We start from the raw sequence: 27,547 nt of genomic DNA, 5'->3' as shown, positions 1-27,547 counted from the left end.
TGGAGGCGCAAAATCGATCAAAGTTTCGGAGCGTGATAAGCAAATTACAGTCAACACAATCGAGTTATGACTCTCATGTATTTTCACCCCAAACGTGTTGCATGAGGCGGCAGAATTTCTAAATTTATTATAGAAGGCAACTGAACATGTCAATATAATATTCTGTCAGATGCAATGCTGTATAATTAATCGAAAATAATTGATATTTCCTTTCGAATGCGCCCTCTTAAAACGCATTCGCGGAATAAAGTGTAATTCATTTTCATTCATCTGAATAAATTCCCGTTGTAATTTTTATTACAGCTTTGCAAGTGCTCTAAAGAATTTTTACAAAATCTACCACAAAATGGAAACAGAACGGTAATTATGAAGTTGTTCCCATACCTTCAGGAAACAAGAGGGTGTCTCGAATTGAATACCACGTGTGATCAGGGTCTAATCTGATGGAAAGTAACAAGTGAGGAATGAGAAGAGAGAAATGAAGTTCTTTATTTCTCATTTCTCATTTTGCACTTCACACTACTAACTTTTCACAGCGAGAATTAAGAAGTGAAAAATTAGGAATGATGAGTAAGATGTAAGACGTTAGACTTTCATTATAAGTGTTAAGAAATGAGGAGTGATAAGTGATATCTAACTTCTCTTTCTCCATTTCTCACCTCTCATTTCCCTTTTCTCACATCATACTTCACACTTATCATTTCCCACAGTGAGAAGTGATAAGTGATAAATGAGCAGGGAGATGTCTCACTTCTTACTTTTCAATTATCACTTCTCCCTTCTCATTAGCCGAATGATATTCTCGACTATATGACCCGTTTGGCTTGATGACTTTTTCGGCCAAATGGTTTTTTCTGCGATATGACCATTTCGGCCAAATAACCGGCTCTGTGTAACAAAATTTTCGACTAACGATCTATTTGACCAAACGACATTTTTACCTAACCAAATATCTTTGGTCAGATGGGTCTCTGGCAAATGACATATTCGGCAAAACAACTTTTGACCGAATGGCTTTCGACCAAACGGCCCTTCCCCCCGCCAATGGCATTTTCCTGGCAGCAATAATCTTGTCCGTTAGTTACTGTCACTCTCGATCAAAGTAATTATTTTGCCGGCGTTGCTGAGCAGTCCGTATAACTTCTTGGACTCACGACAATGGGCTAGGAGAACCGGATGAATGCTGTCATCAGAGAAAAAGTAGAATCACTAAAATTTACCACGGCAAGGTATAGCCAACGGAATTCATAATAATTTTAAAAATTACAAGCTGATTTTTTTTTGAAAATGATTTATTATACGATGTTAAAAATTCGAAAACCATCAAAAATAGTACCTTTTCCGGGCTCAGTTCGTGAAAAACATTTATTATCATGAACAATCAAATAAATATATTTACAATGTAGATAATCAAAAGTCTTACCCGGCGCTTAAAATTATTTTCAAGTACATATTATTTTCAAATTTTTAAAAATATTTAAAGAATTACATTTCATATCTCGCTGTGGAATTCTTTTTCGTGATTCTACTTTTTCTTTTTTGACATTTCTCCTAGCGTATAGCTGACATCGCTAGTTGTATGTACTCACCGATAAAAGCCAACGAAAAATCAAACGAAAATTAGAATGATTTCAATAAAACCCATATTAGTCCACCTATCGGTGACGATGCCTTTCTCGATTCAATCGTTTGGTTTCGTCTCATTGTGATACACATCATATATATAATAGCCCTGTTTGTCTGTCCGGTGACTAGCCAACCAGACGCAGCACGCGAGGGAAATTCTCACAAAAAATAAAATATTTGACACTTCAATTCTTTTTTACTATTAAATGCAGAGAACAAAACCAGTGACAACCTTAGATAACCAGACACAGCATTTGATGAAAAAAATCACAGACAACAGACGTTGAAAATTTTGATTTTTTTTAAATGCAGAAAAGAATATATCACTCTTAAAAATAAAAAAACACTTGCCACGGGCGCTATTGCGTCCACAAATAAACTAGTCATAAATAATAGCCTACATTACGGCTCCTGCAAACGCTTTATAGCTACCAAGCTTATATGATTTAAAACAACCTTTTTTTCATAACTTTTGAACGCATTGACCAATCGTGAATAAATTGAATAGTGATCAACTAGGGTTTGTCCCAAGTCGAATGCAACTTGCGAGAAAATCGGTTAAGAATTAGTATACGAAAAAGTGACTAATGTTTTTCGGTTTTCGTGTACACACACGCATACGCACACACATACACACGGACTGAGGGCAGCAGGGACTATGTCCAAGGGCTTTACGACTCCTCCCCACGGCCTCTGCGAGTTAGGGGGCCTGCTTAGGACGTGGTGGGGTTTGGCAGTGGGATCTGTTAAACCTCTACAAAAAGTTACATATGTTTCTGCAAGCAGGTCCTATCAAAGCGACCGTTTGCTGCACAAAGCGCACAGTAGCGCAGAGAGTGCCGATTTTCATGGGGAGTGTCCCTACTTCGGTAGGATAGTGGGTGTTCTGCTTCAGCAGCGAGCGAGTGAGTGGCAGGAGTGTCATAGTGCGTCACCACTATTGCCACCTCGAAGCACGGCAGTAGTTTGAAGAAATCATCAACAATAATAAAATAAATACAATACATCCTTGGGTTGAATTTCTTTTTTATAAAGTGAAAAAAAAGATAGATAATATTATTATTGATATTTGTCTTAGTTTATGAAAAGGTACGGGTTTTTTATCTGATCCATGGAAATTTTAAATTATTTATAATGAAACAAATAATAAACTCGTAGCTTTTCATAAACTAAGATAAATATTATTATCAATTTTGGAAATATTAATTCATTAAGAAAATTATTAAAATTTTAGTTTCATGGAAAGCTCAAAATTGTTTTATCAGGTTTGTAGAATATTTTAATATATTAATATTATTTATTTTGATAATAAATACATGAGCATTAATAAATTTTGATAATTTCTATTTTTTTATTGAAATTTCAATTAGTATGGAAAGTTTCCCAAGTTGGTTTAAAGCATTGAGGTATATAGCCTGTGTGTATTACATACAAAACTAACCTGAAATATTCATTGTCTGTGCGATATTTCCCAAGCAGCATTAGGTTTCACTGAATTTATGTGGAACTTGTTCTTTTTATCCCACAAACAGGAACAATTTTGCACTTGCTTGGCCAATTCAGTTTTCTTTTCTTCATGGGAACAAGTTTGTCTGCGTTTTTTGGGATTGCCTGCCCAATTATATATTCCAAAACTATATCATCGTTTTGATATCCCATTTCAGTTATTCAATGTAGGTACGAACAGAAACAAAATAGTTCATAGTGAAACGATAATTCTTATGGCAACGCACAAAACAAACGAACGCAAACAGCGATGATAGAGATAGTTATTCATTTTCATCACAGTCCACCGTTCACGTTCACCGACGCATTTACACTTGCGAACAACTTAGGTGAATTCACCGTCACTACAATTCTACGGTGAAAACATTGCGGCATTTACATTGCGCACCTCGACTCGAAACGAGCAAACTATGCAAACTGTCATACGAAAGTGCTGTCGAAAGGAGATGCGCAATGAGGCCCCTGATGCATGACCGTGGAGTGCTTATAAAATCAATGTTATCAATATTTTGCATGTTTTTTTGTACCTATCGAATTGTTTTCTGTTTCTTCGTTTCATTTCAATATGTTTCCCTCACGATTCAGTCAAACATTAGGGAGTTATTATCAAAAAACAGTTTGTTCAAGTTCATGTTCACGGGAGGTGTGAAGAAGGCTTTACATGGGGGAGGAAGGGGGTATACAAAATGTTACTTTTTGTTACAAGGGGGAGGGAGGGGGTCAAAAACTCCGATTATTGTGTTACGTGATTTGTGAACCAACCCTTAGAAGTACCTCCGAATGTTTGTCTCTGTAGGACCTCACGACTGTAACATTCAAAAGATATCACCCATCGATCAGCGCGGGGTCTATCTGAGAGCAAATGTCGAATGTGTTGGTGGATATCGTTATGTGCGAAATGGACCGATTAAATTACTTCTGGATTATTTTATATCGAGGTCTATGAAAAACTCAAAGGTGCAGCCCCATCGGGTTGTACGCAAAGGTGACGTTGAACTACGTATAGTTGCATGTAATGTACTGGGGTGGCATTGTGCATCTTGATTCGAACGTAATTCTATCGAGTCGAACATGTTTGGCATTACGGCTTTCGATTCGATCTCGAAAACGACTCATCGTTCGAGTATGCTCGAGGAGGTACAAGAATAACGAGATGTTTTGGCATTATGGAGACTCGATAGCACACTGAAAAACGACTCAAGTCGAATGAAAATCACTCGTCACCTTTATAGCTTTCGAATGTTGTTCGAGAGTCATTTCTTGCTGGAAGTTTTTTTATTATATTTGTTATTATTTCTCTACGGGAAGAGAATAAATGTTTCAATATTGTATCTTGAAGGAAAAAATGTCATTAGTATACCTACTTTTATAGTTTCCAGACAATATGCAATCTCTAATTATCCCGAAATCCTCGTAAAAAAGACTTAAATCGTTTTTTTGCAGTTTTCACGTATTTCTTGACGATTTCGTGAAAAATCTATGGGGAAAATCTGCGTAAAAACGTATATATTCCAAAATCTACGTAAACATAGTTGAGTCTTAAAATAAAAAATTAAAAAACGCGCAAGAGATGACCCAAGTGCATTTAACTAAAACACATGGAAACATCAAAGTAATTTATTATCGAATCCTTCTTTAGCTTTAAATTATTTAGCCCAAAATTGGGTCTGTGGCATAAACTCGAATAAATATAATAAATGCTAAAGCATTTGATGAGTTTGATTGGTCTACGCATGCGGTCTCGTGTACTCAGACGACTAATGACGGTGGAAGACCGACACTTGATTACAATTAGAGCAATCAAAGTAATCAAATGCTTTAGCCGAGCAAGCCTTTGGCACAAATCCGCCCAGCCCGTTGTTGGGGGCATAGATTGGGATCCTCTCGATTAATAAACAATGTGCACTCGCTTGACAGTGGATATACAACAGTAAAGCACATGTGAAGATTGGACAAATCAAGCATCCGAAAGATATTCAATTTTCAAAAAGAGCTAACAGAGGTTGAGGTTGGAATTTGGATTATGATGGCTTTTCCGCAAATGTGACCTTTAAGTGGTCTTGTTGTGTAGGGGGTATCACGCCTATCTAGAGAGTAGGAGGTTGAGGGTTCGAGTGCCTCCTAGACACGTGGATTCTTTTCCGCAAATTTCATATCAATTTGTCCATTTAGAAACATGTGTTGTGCATATGCACAGCCAAGACATTTAACAAAAAAAAATTGTTTTCGTACGGCCGAGTTGCCGAATAATATGCAATTAATAATAAAACTTATAATTTGTGTCGTAACTATATCTCAATTTATAAAACATGTCGTATCGGCATAATGTTTTAATCGGTTTCAACTGCTCAATAAATAATATTGCTTTTATAGTCATTGAGCACGATTTGCTTGTTCATAAATTAACTGCCAATTCATGCCCTGAAGGATGCCTTTCCAACAGGCAACATGCTACACGCAGATGAAATTACTCTTATTCTCTTTGTTTACTCACATTCGCAGTGCGCTGAAGGTTGTCTCTCCAGCGGGCGGCATAATAAACACGGAGACAGTTATCTCTAATTCTCTCTGTTAACATTTCGTTTGACAGAACATACTCGATTGAGCTAGTACAGCACCATTCGAAATCTTGTACTGCGACTAAATGAAGTCGAACGAAATACATAATGCCGCATTTTTTTCGAAACGAATGCAAAAACGTACGAATCGAGTGATTCGATTCGAGATGCGCAATGTCACCCCTGGTTTTCGACTTTTCTGTTCGATGAGACCAGCAAGCGTTTTTCAAGCCCAGGGTGAATCTGTTTTCGTTGATTATCCTGTGCACCTGAGATTGAGTGAGAATTACAAACCCTGGTGGTGTATATTATTTTTAGACCAACATTTAAAAATGATGATGAAAATGAAATTTTCAAATAATCGGGGACAGTGATTTAATCCTACACGCTTAAAATCAATAACACAGAGATGTGTTTGCTTCACGACAGTTACAGCGACAGTTACACAGGCACAGAAATGTCTCGTACGGTCGTGATAACGGTCCTTTTTAACATGTAAACGTTTGTACAGATTCCTTGTTTAATGAGAAACCAAATAATGTTCAAAATATTGAAATCCAAGCTTCAATAAAACCTTATGAGCTATTTTTGTGGCTATGTAACTGTCGCTCATCTAGGTGTTGTTCTGTATTAGGTCCGTTTTGTGTGAAGCAAACATATCTCTGTGTTATTGATTTTAAGCGTGTAAAGAGAAAGAGCAAGTCTCTTACTTATCATCTCTGTATACATATACGATATGTACACGGAAGAAAAAAAGTACCCAAAATTGAGTATTTTTAAACTTACTTTTGAGTTATTTTTTCTCTTCTCTTTCATCCACTCTTTCTTTCATTGTCAAAAACAAAAGAGCCAAACCATCCAACGACGCCAGTTCAATACGGGAAGCCAATGTTGAGTTTTATTACCTGAGGTCGAAATTGAGTGAATTAAACTTACATTTGGGTAAGTTATTTTTCCGTTGGGTACTTTTTTAACATGGGAGTAAAGGCAAACTACTTCGACCCTACTTACTCACTTTTGGCTTCCCGTACGGATGTTCGAGGTTGGGTGAATTAAACTCACTATTGGGTAGTTTATTTCTTCCGTATAGCATACCGCGAGAATTTTTTTTCGCAAGCTGTCATGATAGAGAGCTGATTCGGGATGCTATACCCCATGATAAATTTCTTTTAGAAAGCTCCAAATGCGGGGAGCACTGGCTCTAATGATGCATTTCAACTTGTTCTACACATCTGTGCAGTAACCAACACGAAAGGAGCGAGGAGTGTTTTCACACTTGTATACAAGTTTGATAAATTTGTTATCATGGCTTGTTATGTTTCGGAACAGTTTTTGCCTCTCTTTTATCGTTGTTCGTTATTTAATGAGAGCGATTTCTGCAAACCCTGATCGGGGATGAACAACACTGTCAAGCGATCACATATCCAAATTATCAATTAATAAATAGAGAGCGAGAATAGTTCGATAATTGTATCTCGATTCGAAGCATTGGTAAATGCTACTTTTTGAACATATTTTCCTACATAACACCAAAACACAATGCCAAACATCCGATTGAACTTCATTGTTGACATTAAATTGGTATTAGTTAGGTTTACATTTCATTTAAATGATAATCGATTCCAAAATTTGAAAACTTATCACCGATGACAACTCGCGCACTTTTCACAGTTGAGAAGTTTTCAAATGATAATTCCAATAATTATTGTATGAGAATGATTCAGCACAACCCTGCCTGAGAATGATTCAGCACAACCCTGCCTGATAGTGTACCGCTGCAACCATCACCGACGCAAACTAAAACATAGACTAAGCACCCGCCACTGAGTCAGTCTAAACCTCCATAGGCTCAGAAAAGCCTATCGTTAAAGCTGGGCTGTCAACGGCGTTTGGTGGTCATCCTATGGAGGAAGTCAAAGTAGACGCGATGCAACACGACGCGACAAAGAACTTTGACTGTTTATTGATAATAATTATTATCCTTCATGTGAATTGCGTCGGGCTTTGCGTTTACTCCGGCAGACATCTGGGAATCGGCAAAAACGAGCCGAAGAAAGTTTTAATAGACGTAAGCGAGAAGCTGCCGTCAAACGCCCCAAGCTTTAGAGAGAAAACGTGAGAGAAAACTTACACGCTAGCAGAAATGAACCGTACCAGCTAAAAACTCCGTAAGTTGCATTAATTTGACGTCTATGCTGGCTTGAGGTTTCCAGTTAGCCTTGCGAAAAAAAAGCGCAGAATCCGGACATGGTGAGATCGATTCTTGATCCGATCTAGGATGTTTTCCGGTGGGAAACATCCTCGACACCCTGGGTATAGTGTTATCCATTGACTTTGCCACACAAGAAACATACTAATGCAAAGGTGGGCATAGAAAGTTTTCAATTAATAACTAAAGAAATGCTATTATGTAGATTACTAGGTTGAAAAGCAGTCCAAGTTCAAGTTGGAATGTAGTGCTATGGAAGAAGAAGCTTGCGATGCACTTACGAGATTGACTGATTCACCGACACCGATTGTTAAGCTGTTTTTGTTTTCAAGTTCGTTCATTTGGTAGGCTCAGGCGTGAATAACACTTTACGGAGCCACGTTTCTTTGTGATAAGTACAATCAATATCATCTTATTATTAACTTAATAGGAGATAGAAATTGCTCAGCTGCTAGCAAGTTTTCAATAGTTAATAACCATATATAAATATTGCACCACATTGGAGTCAGTTTTCACGCGGAGGAGTCAGTTTTCACACGTGCGTATAATTCCGGTTGTTATCTCAGCAACCGGAATCGTCCCGAAATCTCTTCTGAGATCAGTCCAGAGGCCTGACTGTAAATATTAAAAAAAACAACACATGCAAGCACGCGGTCGGCTGTAGTGACTTACACGGTTTCGATTGTGTGTTGGGATGGTTACAATCTTATATATAAAAATGAAATGGTCTGTGTTCGTATCCGCATAACTCGAAAACGGCTGCATGGATTTTTTTCATTTCTTCAGCAGAAACATTCGTTATAGTTTCCGACGGGTTTATATGATATTTCCCAATACGAAAATTACGAGTAAAGTTGAGCAAATCGTGAAAAACTAAAATTGTGATTTCTATGCGAACTTTGCATGGGCAGTTCGGAACGCACATTCTCGCCTACTATGCAGGACAACGTCTGCCGGGTCGACTAGTACTAGATAGATGGGATACGAGCGGCCGAGCAAATCAATAGCAGACCAGCAGTGCAGATTAGATCACCATCGAAGTGAGATGCGTTACCTCGTCGTCGTCGTTGTTATCGTCGTCGTCATCTACGTTTACGTCGGAGCTATGTGAATATTCATTGAATGTTCTATGTTTAATTATAAGTTGATGAAATAATTTAAGTAAATTTTAATATAATAAGAATAAAGTGCATGTTATTGAACCTCCAAGTATGCGGTACGTGTTCTAGTGACAAGAGTAGTGTACGTTATTGGCTGTGAAGAAGATCTCCGCAAACATGCATAGTGCTAGCAGTGTACACCGAACATAACAAACTGCAAGGGCTCCGATCTACTACATCTTAGAGGCGAATCAGCTAATGTAATCAAACACCCGTGTAAATCCCAAAATATGTCTGAATAAACGGCATAAATCCCGTTTCTTGAAAAAAAAAACGCGTGATAAATGTGTACATCGGGTGTGAAGCGTTGACTCTTCCCTGATCGAATGGTCCAAGAAAATTCAAAATCCAACTAGAAACGGCTGAGATATTCGCACGATCAAAGTCTATCATAATTTCACGACGTTTGTAGATTTTTTGCAATCGTAAATTGTACCCTAATATAGAAAAAATAGATGTGGTTCCACGTCAAAATTAGAGTATACTACCAGTGTTACGAAATATACTTAACATGTTAAAATAGCTATTCATTCCAACGAGTGCCGATATCACGCGTTATGCTGTCATTCGTTATCACGCTGCGATATCACTCGTTATTTTGTCACTTAACTCATGAAATCTGCCTTTTGGTAGGCAATTGGTTTGACCTCACACGTTCAATCGCCGTGGGAAGTTGAGTAGTTTTATCTCGTTTATAATACTGGATTCTGAAAATATTTCTATATGATTAAGTATGGGTCAAAATGTCACTGTAAGTGGATTATTCTGGGGTTGCTTTATAAAGAGATATTCAACCCGAGGTATTATAGTTAACAAATGTAGGAGACACACTTTATTCATGTTTTTTTAACAAATACATTTTTTCATAATAAATACATACATTTTGCTACTCAGTATGCATACATTAGGGGCTGTCCATATACCATGTGGCTCCGCCGGTAGAAGTTATAGACGGCCCATGGCTTGTGAAAGCGATGAGCCGCAAACGCGATGGGCTTTCGGCCTTCGAGGTGGCGACGGAACAGCTGGAAGCCATCATCGACTTTGCGTCATCGAAGCATAATATCAGTAAGGAACTCAAGAGGAGCTTGCTGAAACTTCGAAAGTCGATGTTGGACGCCAAGCTGGAAACGGCGGTCGGGACGCCCAAGTGCGAACCCGTGAAATCTGTGGAGTCGAGGTCTACCCAGACTGAGACCCAAGAATTCGCGGATTTGGGCAAGGTCGAACCGACCGAGGGCGTGCCAGCGAAGACGGTGGTGCCAAAGTCTACCCAGACTTAGGCTCAAGTATTTGCGGGTACGTCGGAGGTGACTGTTCCAACGAAGCAGACACAAAAACGGGGGAGACAGTCTCCAGGGGATGAGCTCCCTGGGGGCCGCTCCAAAACGCGGAGAGTTACTACCCCGAACAAGGGTAGTGGGGCTGGGAAGCTGAACCCTGGCCAGGTACCTCCAAAACCGGGGAGGAAGGACCTGGAAAGGTCCGTCCACCCAGGAAAGACGATGGTAAGGGGTTACGGCAGGCTGAGAGCTCTCAGCCACCCCAGACCAGGGAAATATAGGGGGATGACGCCTCCTGGACCCTGGTCAAGAACAAGAGGAAACCGCAGACGTCAAGGGCCGAAAAGAAGGCCCAGGCGAATGAGGGTAGCAAGAAGTCTAGGGTAGGTGCCAATTGCTCCAGGGGCGATACCCTAGTCATCAAAACGGACGAGGCTAAGTACTCGGACGTCTTGAAGGCGATGAGGAGTGACGTCAAGCTCGGTGAACTCGGCGCCGACGTACGTCGAATAAGACGTACCCGGATGGGCGAAATGATCCTCGAGCTAAAGCGGGGCGTCTCGCAAAAGGGCGCCGTCTACAAGAAGTAGGCGGTGGAAGTCCTAGGCGAGACGGTCAAGGTGAGGGCACTCACAATGGAGGTGAATCTAAGGGTTAAAGACCTGGACGAGAACACCGAAGTCGAAGAGTTCGTCACGAAAAAAAAAACATACCATGTGGACAAGTTTTGGTCGGTTTGTGATAGACAACCCCCCCCCCCCCTCTCCTCACCCCCGCTGACAATTGTTCATAAATTGTTTTAAATATACCAAATAAACCAAATAAAAAATATCATGAATAATACCATCTGGCATCACGTTTTCGTGAAACGTGCATATTTTTGTTTTCGTTGCATTTTCTACCGTCCGAGAGAGAATGAGAGATTAAGATGTTGAGAGATTGAGTGAAAATCGCTTATGGCGGGAATTGAATTGAAATATGTCGGAAAGGCAATCGCTGTAACTGGAATACGTGCTACACCTCGTAAATTTAAATCAAATAAAAGCTCTTTAAAACGACATTGAACAAAAACAGCTATTTCTTAAAAAGTGAACCCCATTGCAGTATTGAAAGGCCCACGAAATTCAGGAAAACTTGCTTCCTGTTATAAATATCAATTAAATAATGCAGTCGTATGCATGTTAGGCCGGGAATGCGATAAAAAACCCTATAAGCAATGAATATACATATTTAAAACCACCTTGTGCTACGTGATTTTGTTGTTGAAGAAAAGTATTGCTAGGAAACACAGAAAAAACAACGCCTTGAACACATCTCCTTCAGCAACCTGACATAGATTCGAATGCCCTATTCATCTATGCACTCCTCCTCTGCACTGCAAGCTAGCCTTACCTTCTACAAAAATTATGCGTGGCTGCTCAGCCAAAGGCTACAACATCCAGTGAGATGCCCGTCTAGTTGCCTTCGGAATCCAAAGCAAACATCGCGTCAAGGATTTGCTTGATTGGGATCATTGTCATTAGTTTTTCAGCTGTTTCTTGTTCAATCGTTTCTTGTGTAGGTAATGTTTATTATATTAGATTGATCATTAAACTCACTATGCTTTTAATGATGAAAACACTTACAAATGTAGGAAGCTGACGAGGATGGCAAGATGTCCAGGAGGAATCTGGAAAGAAAACACGCTGCACATCTGCGTTTAATTTTTTCACTCGGCAAATGTGAACGGGGGAAAGGTATAACAGTGGCAAATCTTTTGAATATATTGTTCTATGTAAAATATGCCGAACACAAATAAAAGCTTATGCGTATCGTTGTAAAAGGTATACCTATGTGGCAAAAGAATTTAATGAAACAAAAATTAGCAAGTATGTGCGATTAGTGCAACGGCTGTATTTTGGACCGGGCTCATATTTTGGACCACCTAGATGAATTTTGCATTTATATCACACAAAGCTAAATAAAACATGCAACATTTGAATTTTATTGCAAAAAGCAAATATAGCAATTTTCAAGAATATTTTCACGCATTTACCCATTCCGGATGGATTGGACCAAAACCAAGAAGACATTGTAAAAATGAAGTCAACTTTCAAAAGCTGTATGTTTATTTGTAGGGGAACGGTTCGGCACTTCATCCCATAGCTCCTATTTCCATCCCATCAAAAACAAAGCGATGAAAAGGAATTTGGTTTGTTTCTTATTTTTGTGATTTTTCATTTTTCTTATTTTTGTGATTTTTTATCAGTAAGCACGCGTGTTAGCAAAAAGAAGCGACGAGATTGGTGCTGTATTTCTCTGTTTTGCGATGAGATGAATATATGTTCAGTGAGATGGAAAATGGAACAGTTCCCCTACATAGATATAAAAATTTCACTGTAGGTGGATTAATCTGGGTTTTCTTTATAAAGAGATTTTAACACTTTATCCATGCTTTTTTAAATATCTAGAAATATATTTTGCTACTCAGCATGCATACGCTATTCAGAAAATATAAGCAATGAATACATATTTACTACCACCTTGTGCTACGTAATTTTGTTGTTGAAGAAAAGTATTGCTAGGAAACATAGAACAACAACGCCTTGAACACCCCTCAGCAACCTGACATAGATTCGAATGTCCTATTCGTCTATGCACTCCTCCTCTGCACTGCAAGCTATCCTCACCTTCTACAGAAATTATGCGTGGCGGCTCAGCCAAAGGCTACAACATCCAGTAAGATGCCCGTCGAGTTGCCTTCGGAATCCAAAGCAAACAGCTCGTCAAGGATTTACTATATTGGGATCATTGCCATTAGTTTTTCAGCTGCATCTTGCTCAAACGTTTCCCGTGTAGGTAATGTTTATTATATCATGTTGATCATTAAACTCCCTATGCTTTTAATGATGAAAACACTTACAAATGTAGGAAGCTGACGTGGATGGCAAAATGTTTAACTTGAATGGAATCTGGAAAGAAAACACGCTGCGCATCTTCGTTTTATTTTTTCACTCGGCAAATGTGAACGGGGGAAAGGTATAACAGTGGCACATATTTTGAATATGTTGTTCTATGAAAAATGTGCTAGACAACACCTACATATGTGGCAAAAGAATTTAATGAGACAAAAATCAGCAAGTAGGTATGTGCGATTATGCGTGCAATGCTTCAATTTCCTTGAGTGCAGTGAGCGGACAGATTTAAAACAAAAAAAGAAGAAGAATAGAAATCATAAAGGTCGTACATGACACGACTTTTTCTTTGTTACAGGATTAAAATCGCATCTACATTCCTCAGCACAAGCATCTGATCCATGGATACCGTTTTGGCTCAAATCTCGAACATGACTCATACTCCGAACACTAGCGTTTAGCACCCTCATACTGACATTTTCATCGCTTTCCTTCACTCAGGATCAAGATTACAAACGAATTTAAGAGTCTATGAAAAAAATTACACGAATAAAGCCAAAAACGGCCATATAAAAGCGAGTGTTCGGAATATGAGTCATGTTCGGAATTTGAGCCAAAACGGAATTGTTTGAAACCGCATGAGGCTTAAGGAGTTTTTCAGGGAATGTCCTGAGCATAAATAATTGAAAACTGTACCAGTGTGCAACCTACGTTCTCGAAATTAATGTTTTTGAAATTTGGTATGCCAAAGAAAATTTTAAAAAATCCATTGAATGTGGGTACACTTCAAACTATTAGGGTAGGCATTAGGGTGGCTCAAAAAACACTTTTTCAATTTTTTTTTTGATGGGCCGCCCTCTTATTCGGTTCTAATTGATGCCCTGATACTCTGGACAAAATTTCAGCCAAATCGGTCAACGTTTGGGCAGTGCTAAGCTCGTTGGAAGTTTATATGGACAAATGTATGCAAAAACATCCAAAAACAGTGATTTGCAGTTGGACGGCACAATTTACGATCAAGAACCATGATACTCATTCAATAAAATAAAAAATATATAGAATATTATGCTGAAAACCGCGAGAAGATTCGAGTTTATGACGCAAAGATATTAGCATTTTACTGGAGTGTTGTAGGGGTGAATTTATTTCTTTTCAAAGGTAAAAGAAACGAAATTTACTCAAACCCCACTGCAGAGAAATGCTAATAACTTAGCCGGACAAACTCGAATCTTCTCGCGGTTTTTTGCATAACATTCTGTATTAAACTCTCCAAGATCTGAATGAGTATAATAGTTCTTCATGGTAAGTTGTGTAGTCCAGCTGCAATTTACTGTTTTTGGATGTTTCTGCATACATTTATCCATATAAACTTCCAACGAGTCTAGCACCGCCCAAACGTTGACCGATTTGGCTGAAATTTTGTCCAGAGCATCAGGGCATCAAACAGAACCGAATAAGAGGGCGGCCCATCAAAAAAAATGAAAAAAGCTTTTCCCATACTAATTTGAGCAACCCTAGTAGGCATATTCGTCCTTTCGTCATAGTCCCAAAAACCAATAAAAGAGACACTTTTTTGCCAAACTTATCCGTACCAAATCGTAGGATCAGGATAAACGTTCCGCTATAGTGAAGTTCTAGCAAATAGACGTTGCTTTCGTTGGTTGTAGCCCCTATGACGATGGACGGAATTACCTGACGTCTCCTTACCCTTTTTGTGAAAGCATACCAACAAACTACAACACTGGAGACAAAATCTAGGATCCCCCTTTATTCCCTCGACTTATACCGTTTGATGTTTGCATGTTTATCACCATATACATATTGCATACGTTTGTGCCTAACAAAGTTTCCAAAAGTGAGACGGATTTATCTGCTTTTCTCATTTGAAAATGTCGTTCCAATCTTACGGGGATCTTGTCACACTCGCAAACGGCCCGGCCGTTGCTCTTCTCTCCGACCGAAGCGAGCTGTGACGCGCCCGAGATTTTCCCATAGAAGCAGTTTCCCAACCGAGATTGTAGCGGCAGTAATGCGACACGAGAAGCAAACCCCTTCCCGTATTCATTCATATTGTTTTCCGTGGTGCTTGTTTCCCAAAATGAAAAATCGGATTACGGAGAATTAGTGTTGATTTCACTTTGTATGTTGTTTCCCAAGAACACCTGCCGTTGAAAACTGAAAGTCAGCCGAGGAGGTTGGCACTTTGTTGCCGACTTTGTTCTGCTCGCTTGGCTAGGCCCGGTACGGATTCTGAGCGCACGGTTTCCATATAGGGTTAGGCGACATTTTCTGTCTGGAGGAGATTTTCGTCCTTTGATATAGGCAGAAGGATCTCAAACAAGAATTACACTCACTACAGTTAAATAATTATTTCACCGATTGCTGCACAGAACGGAAATAAGATCCGAACCCCGTAAAGTGCCTTGGGCAGAAAGCTATGATTAACATTTTCAGCCTGGCATTTGCGTTAGTATTTGTACTCGGTGGTTTCCAGTTTCGTTGCGGTTGACTCCTGTGCGGTGGCACAAGCTTCGCCTCTACGCTACAAACTGAACTCACCTGAAACCAAAGTGGATAAATCTTTCAGCTTGTGCGGCATACGAGGCGTGGGAGTTGATGGTTCACAATTCAACGCCTGCACCGAACGCAATGCTCCCTAACGGACGGGATTAATTTCTACAATAAAGAACAATAAAACTTTATTGTTGTGGTTGACTCATGGAACATTGTGAACTATTTATTTTCATCTTGTTTGGATGCATTAGAAATTAGTTAATTTTCCTTACTTACTCTAAGTAATCTTATAATCGGGAATGGGTTTCCCAATAGAATATTTTCTACATGGTTCGAGTCATAAAACGCATTTTGGGGGAAAAGGTTGATAATGTATCCAAGGGAAAATATGATTCGGCACTTGAGGGGGGGTTTGTCGACCAAATTTTATGAAATTTGGCCACAATATTCTTTGATATGCAAAGAATGTTTAGGCCAAATTTGAACTTAGTCAGTCATAAAAAAAAACCCTGTCAATAATAGAACAAAACCTGCCAAAGCCGTCATTCCCCCCCTGCCAAAGCCGTCATTATCTTGTCAAAATGCTACAAAAGTGGCTCATGAAGATTTTCGTTCTGCTTGAATGCATTTCATGGGAAATTTTTTCAGTCATGAAGGCTGTAAACAATAAAAAAAATCAAAAAACAAATGTTTTTGAGACCAATTCCACTCTTTGCCATTTCCGACCAGGATGACAAAACAAAATAATATCAAAGTTTTAACAACGTCAGGTAGTAATATCAACTGTTGATATAATTAGTAATCGCCTTTCGTTTTGAATAAAGATTTTATTAAATTAATAACAGGATATGTTTCATTATTTTGGTTTGTTATAATTTTCAGTTATTTCAACTACTAATGGGACACAATTTATAACAGGATCTGTTTCAAAAAAGCTTATAACTAAGTAACACGGCCTGTTATAAATCTGTTGCTTTACCTTTGCCAGGCTTCCACGTTATTTATCCAACTATTTTTTTATATTTTTTAGATAAGCATCGTAGCAAGTAACAAAGAAAGTATTTGAATACTCTTCCGATAATAATTTTCCATAAACTACACTAACTGAATAATTAAACATCACACTGAAAACCCATAGCACACTGTATTGGCCCTTTCCCTACCGCAAACAAAAGTTGCACTCGATCCTGAAATCATTTGCTACAGTCAATTGCTGTTCCATGTCCATGGGTTTATTTACCGCAGGGACATTTGCAAGCGTCAACAAAATTGATACGCCGTATCTCATTGCCCTATTCGTCATGGTTGTCGTCGTCGTCGTCGCCGTCAACATTGCGGTTGGACGTTCCATTTGGATTCGGTGACAATCGAGGCTTGTTGTGGGTGTGAGCCACAAACGAAGAAAGGATGGAAGGCTTACGAAAACCTCAAGTCCTATAACATCCGGGGGTCATATTTCACTAGTGGCAGCGAAACCCGTCGTCGACGGCGATAACGACGACTGGCCATTTCTGCGACATTGCCTCTGTCGGGAAGACTATTCCTGGGCCAGCTTATTGCTTCGTCGTACATAAATTAGTTTCTATTTGCTGAGGTTTCACTGAGTTATTTTCTGCATTTTTGGTGGCCAACATTATATTATCGGTTTAAGATCGCTATTTGCATAGCAGCGTGCGATGGTGTGGATTGGCAATGGAAGCCCTGTTCGGAAGGGATTTTTCCCCCAGTTGGTGGATTAAAAAAAGTCTATCGCTGCCGATATGTGGTGAATGAATTAAGAAATACATATTGTATTACAGCTGGTTCAAATCTATTGACTCACCAAAAATTTGTTTTTGTCCTATTGTGGATAATGAAGTATAATGGTCTTTTAGGCTTATGATCTTTAGCGGTATAACTTTGTTAAAATCAATCTTTGTAAACTAAAACGAAGCCCCAACTTAAATAAAGACGTACACTACATTTGTAGAGATGCTATAAGGATTGGATACCTGACCAGTAACACATTTATATCGGACTTGTCATTCTGTTACAGCAGTTTTGTATAACAGCGGTTGTTATAAAACATGTACATGATGTACCATTAGTGGTTAAAGCAGGCCTGGCCAACCTTTTCAAGCCACGGGCCAATTTTCAAATTGGCCACTTGCTGGCGGGCCAGGAAATATTCGGTACATATTTTTTAAACATTTTCAAAATAACCAAAGTAAAATACATTTTTTCAGAATGGGATTTAGTTTTACAGAATGGCTCATTTTTAAAGGAAAAACTAAACACAATATAATTGCGTTTAAGCAATCTTTTTTCTGTGTGCTTATTTTCTTTTTCTTTTTAAGTAACAGGACATGGAATTGTTGACTTCTTTCCAATACTCGACGCATATTGATTTCACAATCGGTGATCGAATTTCGCAATCCCATTGAATTCCACCACTTAATTGTATCTTGACAGATACGTATTTCGACCTCAACAGTAAGGCCGTCTTCAGTGTCTCGTACTTGACTCGACTTCCAGGTCGATACCGGTAGTCGTTTCCTTCATTGGGATCAATACTGCTAATTCCTTTGTGATAAATATGAAGATGATCATAAATTCCCTCTTATTAAGACAGCTATATGTACCTTGTTTTTTACATTAAGTATTTTCATCGATTGCGAGCAGGTACAATTTACAGGTACTTTTCTTATAGTAATCCTCAACCGATTTCCTCGCAACAAGTGTCATTCGACAGGTGCCTTGTTGATCACTATTGAATTTGATAACGATCGACCGTTGCGTTTAAAATTTATAAAGAAAATGGTACATCGAATCATATTAGCACCATATAAGGTTGCTGTCTTGGCTAAGAGCACCTCCACGGGAGTCCTCATCGCTATTCTCATTATAGTGCTCCCTTTCGAATGCTTTTTTACGATAGCGCCCCATCCCACCGGTGGTTTTTGTTTTAGGTATAGCGACTTCGTAAACATATTGAGTTCTCACCGGGCGTTGCTAAAAGTAGTCAACATCTTCTTCAATGGCTCTACATTTCAACTGGAACTTGGCTAGCTGCTGAAATTAGTATTCTATTAGCATTTTATCAGTTATTAATTTAAAGCTTTTCTGTGCCCGCCATTGCATGCGTATGTATTTTGTGTGACAACTGACAACTATGCCCATGGAGCCTATAGGTATACTCGAAAGCATCCTTGACCGAATTGGGAGTACTACTCGCCATCTCCGGAGGACAATTTTACGCTTTTGATTGCAAGGCTAGCTGAAGACCCGTCGTAGTTCTCCGTTATGTCTTCTGGAATTCCTTCCTCCTGGAAATTTCTTTCGGGGATTTATACTTGCAGTTGAAGAAATTCCTCCTGAAATTCCCACCAGTTTTCCCACAAGAATCTCTTGACAATTTCCAGCGGGAATGCTACCACAGTGTTTTCTCTGAAGGACGTCTCGGAGAAAAAAAAATTGTAACAACATCCGAAAGAATCCGGAGAGTTTTCAAATGAAATCACAAAAAATAGGGCTTTTAAAATAAAAAAAAAAAAACCCGGGAGAATCTGGAAGAAATCCTAAAACTATTCTGGGAGAACTGCTAAAGATTCTTAAAAGAACACAAAGATTGCTGGGGAACTCCCGGAGGGATCCAAGATGAATTTCCAAAACAAATCATTTTGATGAACGACAAAAAAGATTGCGGGAGCTTTTCTGGAGGAACTACTTGAACAACATACTGAGCAATTACTAAATGAACCTTCTGAGGTATTCCTGGAAGACCTTCCCTTGGAATAACTGTAATAACAAAATAAAAACAGTAGAATTTTCTTCCGCGAGAAATCCATGAATATTTCGGGCTCTAGCGGTGCGCATCACTCCTCATTATAGCTGATCCATTACTGTAATTATTTCTTCGCGGGGTTGAGCTGGGACACTAGTTAAAAAAAAAGAATATTCTGCTTGTTTTTTAATTTACGTCGAAATTGTTCTGAAAAAGAAAAAAACAGATTTTCTGCAATTTTTTATCAATGCCAAAGTGACGTTTCACAAAATAGCAAACCTGTATGGAAATTTAGCAACCCAGTATGGGGCGCTAAATTTAGAGACTCGCTGCTAATTTTGAGTTGCGTTCTTATTTTACATTCCCGTTTAGATACCTCCGGTGTAAAAGTGGGCCCCTATTAGGGGCCCGGAAATAGCGATAGGGACCCAGATGGGGACTCCCGTGGAGGTGCTCTAAATGCGAGAAAGGCAGTATCACTGCTCGGTTTAAATTAAGTTGGGTTTTTATTGCTGTTCCTCCTGCTACTGCTGCTGCTGCTGCTTTAGCTCCTCGATTTCTCAGTGCAGGTCTACCACCTGCTGCCGCAGCACAGGTGGTCGACCCTAGCCTTCTCGCCCGGCCCACCTTCTTCCACCTAGCTTGCGCAGGGGGCCCATAAAAATAAGGCCCACTGCATTTGTGACATTTTGACGAGTTGATCTCAACGAAGTTCATTCTGAGACTTGATACCAGCGAAAGACATGTAACTCTAGCGATGGATAAAAGCGCAAATAAAGAGATGTTTCCAATCGATGAAGTGCACGGTTAGAAAAAGTACCTAATATGAGGTACTTTTCACTCAAATCGGGGGTTAGTGAGAGTAGCCAAAATTAAGTATTTTGACGTAAACTACGTCTAAGGGGAAGACTCGGATACATGGTGTAAAATGAAAATATCAAAATTGGGGACCGTCACGAAATCATGTAAGATTTGAAGCATTAATAACTTTTGAGTATCAACGCTAAACTATTGAAAAATTCAGTTCTTTCATACATCATGCATCTTCTATGCAGCGCGTTCCAATCCTTGGAAATTGCCTACTTTTAGGGTATTATCAATTGTTGAACTGGGGTGTGGTGTATGAATGGGGTAGCCCAGCTACTAGACAGTGGGGTTTCTACTCCCTCCGGAGTGGGAGATGCTACTAAAGCTGGGTAGTAGTGTCGGTTAGATAGTTCCTTCTCTTCTATATAGAGTTGAATAATTGGTTCAGCGAACTATATTTGGTTTTAGGGTAAACTGGGGTGATATGCACCCCCGGGGAAAAACGACCTTTTGACATTTTTAGCGGTGTTCCAAGAATATTTTCAAGAATGTTTACTACTGGATTGGAAGTTCAAGATCCGAACTACATGCACTGTAGTAAATACTCTCGGAAAACTGCCTAGATTGTACTTAAAAATGCCAAAAGGTCGTTTTACCTCGGGGATGCATATTACCCCAGTTTTCCTTACGTAGTTTACGTCGAGCGGTCGTGTCTTGAATACAACCCCAACATTTTTTTCGCAAGATTAAGTTAATTTCAACTAATATTAAGTGCAATATACTTAATTTTGAACAGAAACTAATCAAAAGTTAGGTAGATTTTACCTAAGTTTTTAAAAAATGAGATTACATAACGTTGGGTTCCCACACTTTACTGCCCTTGTTGAGTAGTTTTGCTCTTCATTTCAGAAGCAGGTGGCTTTTTCACGCAACGTAGTTTTCAAATCTTCTGTGAGAACTGTAACTCTTCATCGTGCTTTACGTTAAACTAAAGCTACTGAAGCCGACAGCCGATTTCCAAACAAGCTCTCCGTCCTGGAAAAGTTTCATCCATAAGGCCAAAATTGTATTAACAGCAAACCTAGCCTGTGTACTACTACTTGCACAGATTTTATCTTTTAATCAGTAATAACTTACAGTATTTATTAATAAATAATGAGAAGGAGCTTCTCATGCCAGATAGAAAAGCTTTCGGGCTGGTTATGAAGTATTTTTTCTCACACGCCGCGGGCCACAAAAAATGGAGCCACGGGCCGCATCCGGCCCGCGGGCCGTACGTTGGGCAGCCCTGTTATATACCAATCGACTAAGCTCGACGAACTGAGTAAATGTCTGTCTATCCGTGTGTATGTGTGTGTGTGCGTGAACATGTGCTATAAAAACATTAGCCAATTTTTCACATAGCAATTCTAAACCGATTCTCTCACAACAAGTTACATTCGACAGATAATAAAGCATAGTTGATCGCTATTGAATTTCATAACGATTGCGCATTCCAAATCTAAATATAAAAAACCCAGAATAATCCACCTAGCGGTGATGGTGCCTTTCTCGTTTTTTTTCGAGTGAGTAATTTCTACGCACTTTTGGCATGAAAAAAAAGTATTTTGACCATAACTTCTGAGCCCATAGTCCGACCCGGCCATTTTTCAATAGGAAACAATGAGACAGGATTCTGCGTCGAATGCAACTTGCTGCGAGCAAATCGGTTAGGTTTAAGTGCCTGAAAAATGGGCTAGACTTTTCTACTCGTTGTTGCCTAAAAAAACAGTATTTTGACCATAACTTCTGAGCCCATAGTCCGATCCGGCCAATTTTCAATAGGAAACAATGGGACAGGATTCTGCGTCGAATGCAACTTGTTGCGAGCAAATCGGTTAAGGGTAAGTGCCTGAAAAGTTGGCGAGACTTTTTGCGCACATACACACACATACACACACACACACATACACAGACATCACCTCGATTCGTCGAGCTGAGTCGATTGGTATATAACACTATGGGTCTCCGAGCCTCCTATAAAAAGTTTGTTTTTGGAGCGAACATATAGCCTTTACGTATACTTTGTATACGAGAAAGGCAAATAGTTATGAAACATAGTAATTCAGTTATAGCATGCCGTAAAATGCCTTGAAGTATCAACCCATGCAAGCTTTTCTACTCGATTTAGTACACGACTTTAGTACAACAATTGAAACGCAAGCTTTGATTGCATAACGCCATAACGTTTCTGCAACTCTCTGGTATAATAAAAAAGCTCGCATAAAACGCTAATGATACTTTTCTTAGTGATTTTAAAATTAATATCACAAATTATTCAGAATTTCAACGAATTTCCCGATAATGTATTTGATTGTTTGATTGGGTTGTTTAATAATGCACGAGAAAGGCACAATCACGTGGATCATTCTGGGTTTTTCAATTCCTATCTACCAAAAATGTAGTCAATTTTTTTTTCGAGAAAAATGAACATAACACATTATGCCATAACTATATTATGACGATCATGAAATTTTCTTTCCTTCATCTTTGACGGAGAATTCATAACAAAAATATCATATTTTTCAAAAATATTAATATTTATATAAAATATTTTATACAAAATATATAAAGAGATTAAATATTGTTATTATAAATGTTATTATAAGTATTGTTATTTTCAACACATATCGTATAATAGTGATAAAATTTTGTTATGACTAACTGGTCGGGTAACCTTCTAGCTCCAGCTAAATATTTTCGAAAATTTTGTTTCCTAAAGACATCATTCAGAATAGTAATATTTTTCACGTGCTTTAAGTTGTAAATGATAAAAAATGTTAGTGGAGCTTATTAGACTCTTCAGCTAATTTTTTACATCCTTATCCAAATTCCCACCATTTTCAATGTCCTCTTCAATTTTTTGCTAATTTCTGTGGCTTTCTCAGCAAGAAGAAACAATTGAGTTGAAGTAAGTGTAACAAAACAGGTGTGAAGAATTTCTATTCAACTTCAAATGTTGTACAAAGTTTATCACTTGAAGATCTAATATTCCTTTCCGTTAGAAGCCTTTTCAATAGCTTCCTTTTGTACTTAATAAGATAAAGGAGGGAGGGGCCCTCCTTAGCCGTGCGGTAAGATCAGTGACGGGAAATGTCATATCGATGTCATGGGACTAATTTGTTAATAACTTTTTTCACAAGTAATTTACAATCGTATGTTTCATATAAACATAAAGCACTCAAAGGATACTAAAAATTTGTCTAATAGGTCATTGCTCTAAAACTAAAATTGGCGGCGTGAGAGCCGAATTAGTGTCAAATGACATTAATGTCATGACATTCCGTGACATTTTTTTAAATTCGTTATCATGCCTCACACTGTATATTTAGAACAATGACCTGTTTGGCAAAGTTGTAGGATCCTTTAAGCATTACATGTTAATAAAAAAATCCGAATTGTAAACAACTTTTGAAAAAAGTTATTAGCAAATTAGTAATAGCAACCCCATGACATTTTTTTGACATTTCCCATCACTGAGTAAGATACGCGGCTACAAAGCAAGACCATGCTGAGGGTGGCTGGGTTCGATTCCCGGTGCCGGTCTAGGCAATTTTCGGATTGGAAATTGTCTCGACTTCCCTGGGCATAAAAGTATCATCGTGTTAGCCTCATGATATACGAATGCAAAAATGGTAACTTGGCTTAGAAACCTCGCAGTTAATAACTGTGGAAGTGCTTAACACGTACGTCCCCAACCCCCATTTTACGACAAAACTCAAAATTCAAAACCATGCAGCTCAGCCAATTTCTAACGGATTTTCAAGCAATCTTCTGGAATCGATCACAAAATTCCTATAGTTTTAGGAACCGAGGTCAATTTTTGTGCAATGGCCATGGTTCCGGATATATTCCGGGGAGTACTGGGGTTACCTCCCTCCCGGAAAAAATGGTCACTGGCAGATCGGCTTCGAAATCCATCGTGCGACATGTCAAACTTCATGATTTTGCAAAACAAGTACACTGGAGTACATTTCGGCGATTTTCGATCGAATTGGCCACCCTCCGGGTACTTCCAGGGCCTGGTTCCCTTGGGGAAGTGGCCAATTTTCATTCAATCTTGGAACCCATCTTGCGACATATCAAACTTCATGATTTTGCAAAACAAGTACACTGGAGTACATTTCGGCGATTTTCGATCGAATTGGCCACCCTCCGGGTACTTCCAGGGCCTGGTTCCCTTGGGGAAGTGGCCAATTTTCATTCAATCTTGGAACCCATCTTGCGACATATCAAACTTCATGATTTTGCAAAACAAGTACACTGGAGTACATTTCGGTGATTTTCGATCGAATTGGCCACCCTCCGGGTACTTCCAGGGCCTGGTTCCCTTGGGGAAGTGGCCAATTTTCATTCAATCTTGGAACCCATCTTGCGACATATCAAACTTCATGATTTTGCAAAACAAGTACACTGGAGTACATTTCGGCGATTTTCGATCGAATTGGCCACCCTCCGGGTACTTCCAGGTAGGCCTGTGCGCTGATTGAAATTTTACCGGCAGTGGCGTGATAGATCATTTTCAGGCAGCGGCGGCGGCGTCACGCCGTTGGTGATCAGCGGTGGCGTGGATCGGCGTGAACCGGTTTCAAGCGCCAAAATGTCTTCAAAAGTTCGTCAAGGAATTCTTCCAGAAGTTCCTCCACTAGTTTTTTTAAAAGATCGTCAAGAAATTCCTTTGGACATTCCTCCGTAAGTGCCTCTGGGAAGTTCCTCCAGAAACTCCTCCCGGACTTCGCCTGGAAATTCCTTCAGGAATTCCTCCAGGAATTCCTCCGGGAATTCCTCCGGAGGTTCCTCCGGAAATTCCTCCGGAGATTCCTCCGGAAATTCCTCCAGAGGTTCCTCCGGGAATTCCTCCGGAGGTTCCTCAAGGAACTCCTCCATGAACTCTTCCGGAAATTCCTCCAGGAATTTCTATGAAAGTTCCTCCAGGAATTTCTCCGGAGGTTACTCCAGGAATTCCTCCGTAAAACTGGAATTGGCAACCTGGAATTCCAGGAATTTCAGGAGGATTTCCTAGAGGAAACTGGGGTGATATGCACCCCCGGGGAAAAACGACCTTTTGACATTTTTAGCGGTGTTCCAAGAATATTTTCAAGAATGTTTACTACTGGATTGGAAGTTCAAGATCCGAACTACATGCACTGTAGTAAATACTCTCGAAAAACTGCCTAGATTGTACTTAAAAATGCCAAAAGGTCGTTTTGCTCCGGGGATGCATATTACCCCAGTTTTCCTTAAGTAGTTTACGTCGATCAGTCGTGTCTACAACGTGAATACAACCCCAACATTTTTTTCGCAAGTTTATGTCAATTTCTCCTAATATTAAGTGCAATATACTTAATTTTGAACAGAAACTAATCAAAAGTTAGGTAGATTTTACCTAAGTTTTTTTAAAAATGAGATTACATAACGTTGGGTTCCCACACTTTACTGCCCTTGTTGAGTAGTTTTGCTCTTCATTTCAGAAGCAGGTGGCTTTTTCACGCAACGTAGTTTTCGAATCTTCTGTGAGAACTGTAACTCTTCATCGTGCTTTACGTTAAACTAAAGCTACTGAAGCCGCAATTTTCATTCAATCTTGGAACCCATCTTGCGACATATCAAACTTCATGATTTTGCAAAACAAGTACACTGGAGTCCATTTCGGTGATTTTCGATCGAATTGGCCACCCTCCGGGTACTTCCAGGGCCTGGTTCCCTTGGGGAAGTGGCCAATTTTCATTCAATCTTGGAACCCATCTTGCGACATATCAAACTTCATGATTTTGCAAAACAAGTACACTGGAGTACATTCCGGCGATTTTCGATCGAATTGGCCACCCTCCGGGTACTTCCAGGGCCTGGTTCCCTTGGGAAAGTGGCCAATTTTCGTTCAATCTTGGAACCCATCTTGCGACATATCAAACTTCATGATTTTGCAAAACAAGTACACTGGAGTACATTTCGGCAATTTTCGATCGAATTGGCCACCCTCCGGGTACTTCCAGGGTCTGGTTCCCTTGGGGAAGTAGCCAATTTTCATTCAATCTTGGAACCCATCTTGCGACATATCAAACTTCATGATTTTGCAAAACAAGTACACTGGAGTACATTTCGGCGATTTTCGATCGAATTGGCCACCCTCCGGGTACTTCCAGGGCCTGGTTCCCTTGGGGAAGTGGTCACTTTTCCTTCAATCTTGGAACCCATCTTGCGACGTGTCAAATTTGATGATTTTGCAAAACAAATACACTGGAGTACATTTCGGCGAATTTCGATCGAATTGGCCATCCTCCGGATACTTCCAGGGTCTGGTTCCCTTGGGGAGGTGGCCAATTTTCATTCAATCTTGGAACCCATCTTGCGACATATCAAACTTCATGATTTTGCAAAACAAGTACACTGGAGTACATTTCGGCGATTTTCGATCGAATTGGCCACCCTCCGGGTACTTCCAGGGCCTGGTTCCCTTGGGAAAGTGGCCAATTTTCGTTCAATCTTGGAACCCATCTTGCGACATATCAAACTTCATGATTTTGCAAAACAAGTACACTGGAGTACATTTCGGCGATTTTCGATCGAATTGGCCACCCTCCGGGTACTTCCAGGTAGACCTGTGCGCTGATTGAAATTTTACCGGCGGTGGCGTGTTAGATCATTTTAAGGCAGCGGCGGCGGAATTCTGGAAGGAACTTCCGGAGGAATTCCTGGAGGAACTTCCGGAGGAATTCCTGGAGGAACTTCCGGAGGAATTCCTGGAGGAACTTCCGGAGGAATTCCTGGAGGAACTTCCGGAGGAATTCCTGGAGGAACTTCCGGAGGAATTCCTGGAGGAACTTCCGGAGGAATTCCTGGAGGAACTTCCGGAGGAATTCCTGGAGGAACTTCCGGAGGAATTCCTGGAGGAACTTCCGGAGGAATTCCTGAGTAACTTCCGGAGGAATTCCTGGAGGAAATTTCGGAGGAATTCCTGGGGGAACTTCCGGAGGAATTCCCGGGGGAACTTCCGGAGGAATTCCTGGAGGAACTTCCGGAGGAATTCCTGGAGGAACTTCCGGAGGAATTCCTGGAGGAACTTCCGGAGGAATTCCTGGAGGAACTTCCGGAGGAATTCCTGGAGGAACTTCCGGAGGAATTCCTGGAGGAACTTCCGGAGGAATTTCGAGAGGAACTTCCGGTGGAATTCCGGGAGGAACTTCCGAT

The 27,547-nt window shown here is 39.8% G+C and overlaps 2 protein-coding genes across 7 annotated transcripts in view; both read left to right on the top strand.

The window, feature by feature from the left end:
* LOC134224943 (zwei Ig domain protein zig-8-like) overlaps nt 1-27,547 on the top strand; it is a 951,761-nt gene that overhangs the window by 414,704 nt on the left and 509,510 nt on the right. The window lies entirely within an intron of this gene.
* The window catches only part of LOC134224944 (histidine-rich glycoprotein-like), an 80,537-nt gene continuing 62,135 nt past the window's right edge, over nt 9,146-27,547 (top strand). The window contains exon 1 of the mRNA XM_062704598.1: nt 9,146-9,259. Within this exon, the coding sequence (XP_062560582.1) occupies nt 9,258-9,259 (2 nt within the window). The 5' untranslated portion in view covers nt 9,146-9,257. The remainder of the gene's footprint in view (nt 9,260-27,547) is intronic.

This window comes from Armigeres subalbatus, chromosome 3 (assembly GCF_024139115.2).
Source record: "Armigeres subalbatus isolate Guangzhou_Male chromosome 3, GZ_Asu_2, whole genome shotgun sequence".
In the NCBI taxonomy this organism is placed as follows: Eukaryota; Metazoa; Arthropoda; class Insecta; order Diptera; family Culicidae; genus Armigeres; species Armigeres subalbatus.
This window is presented reverse-complemented; position numbering and strand designations above follow the sequence as displayed.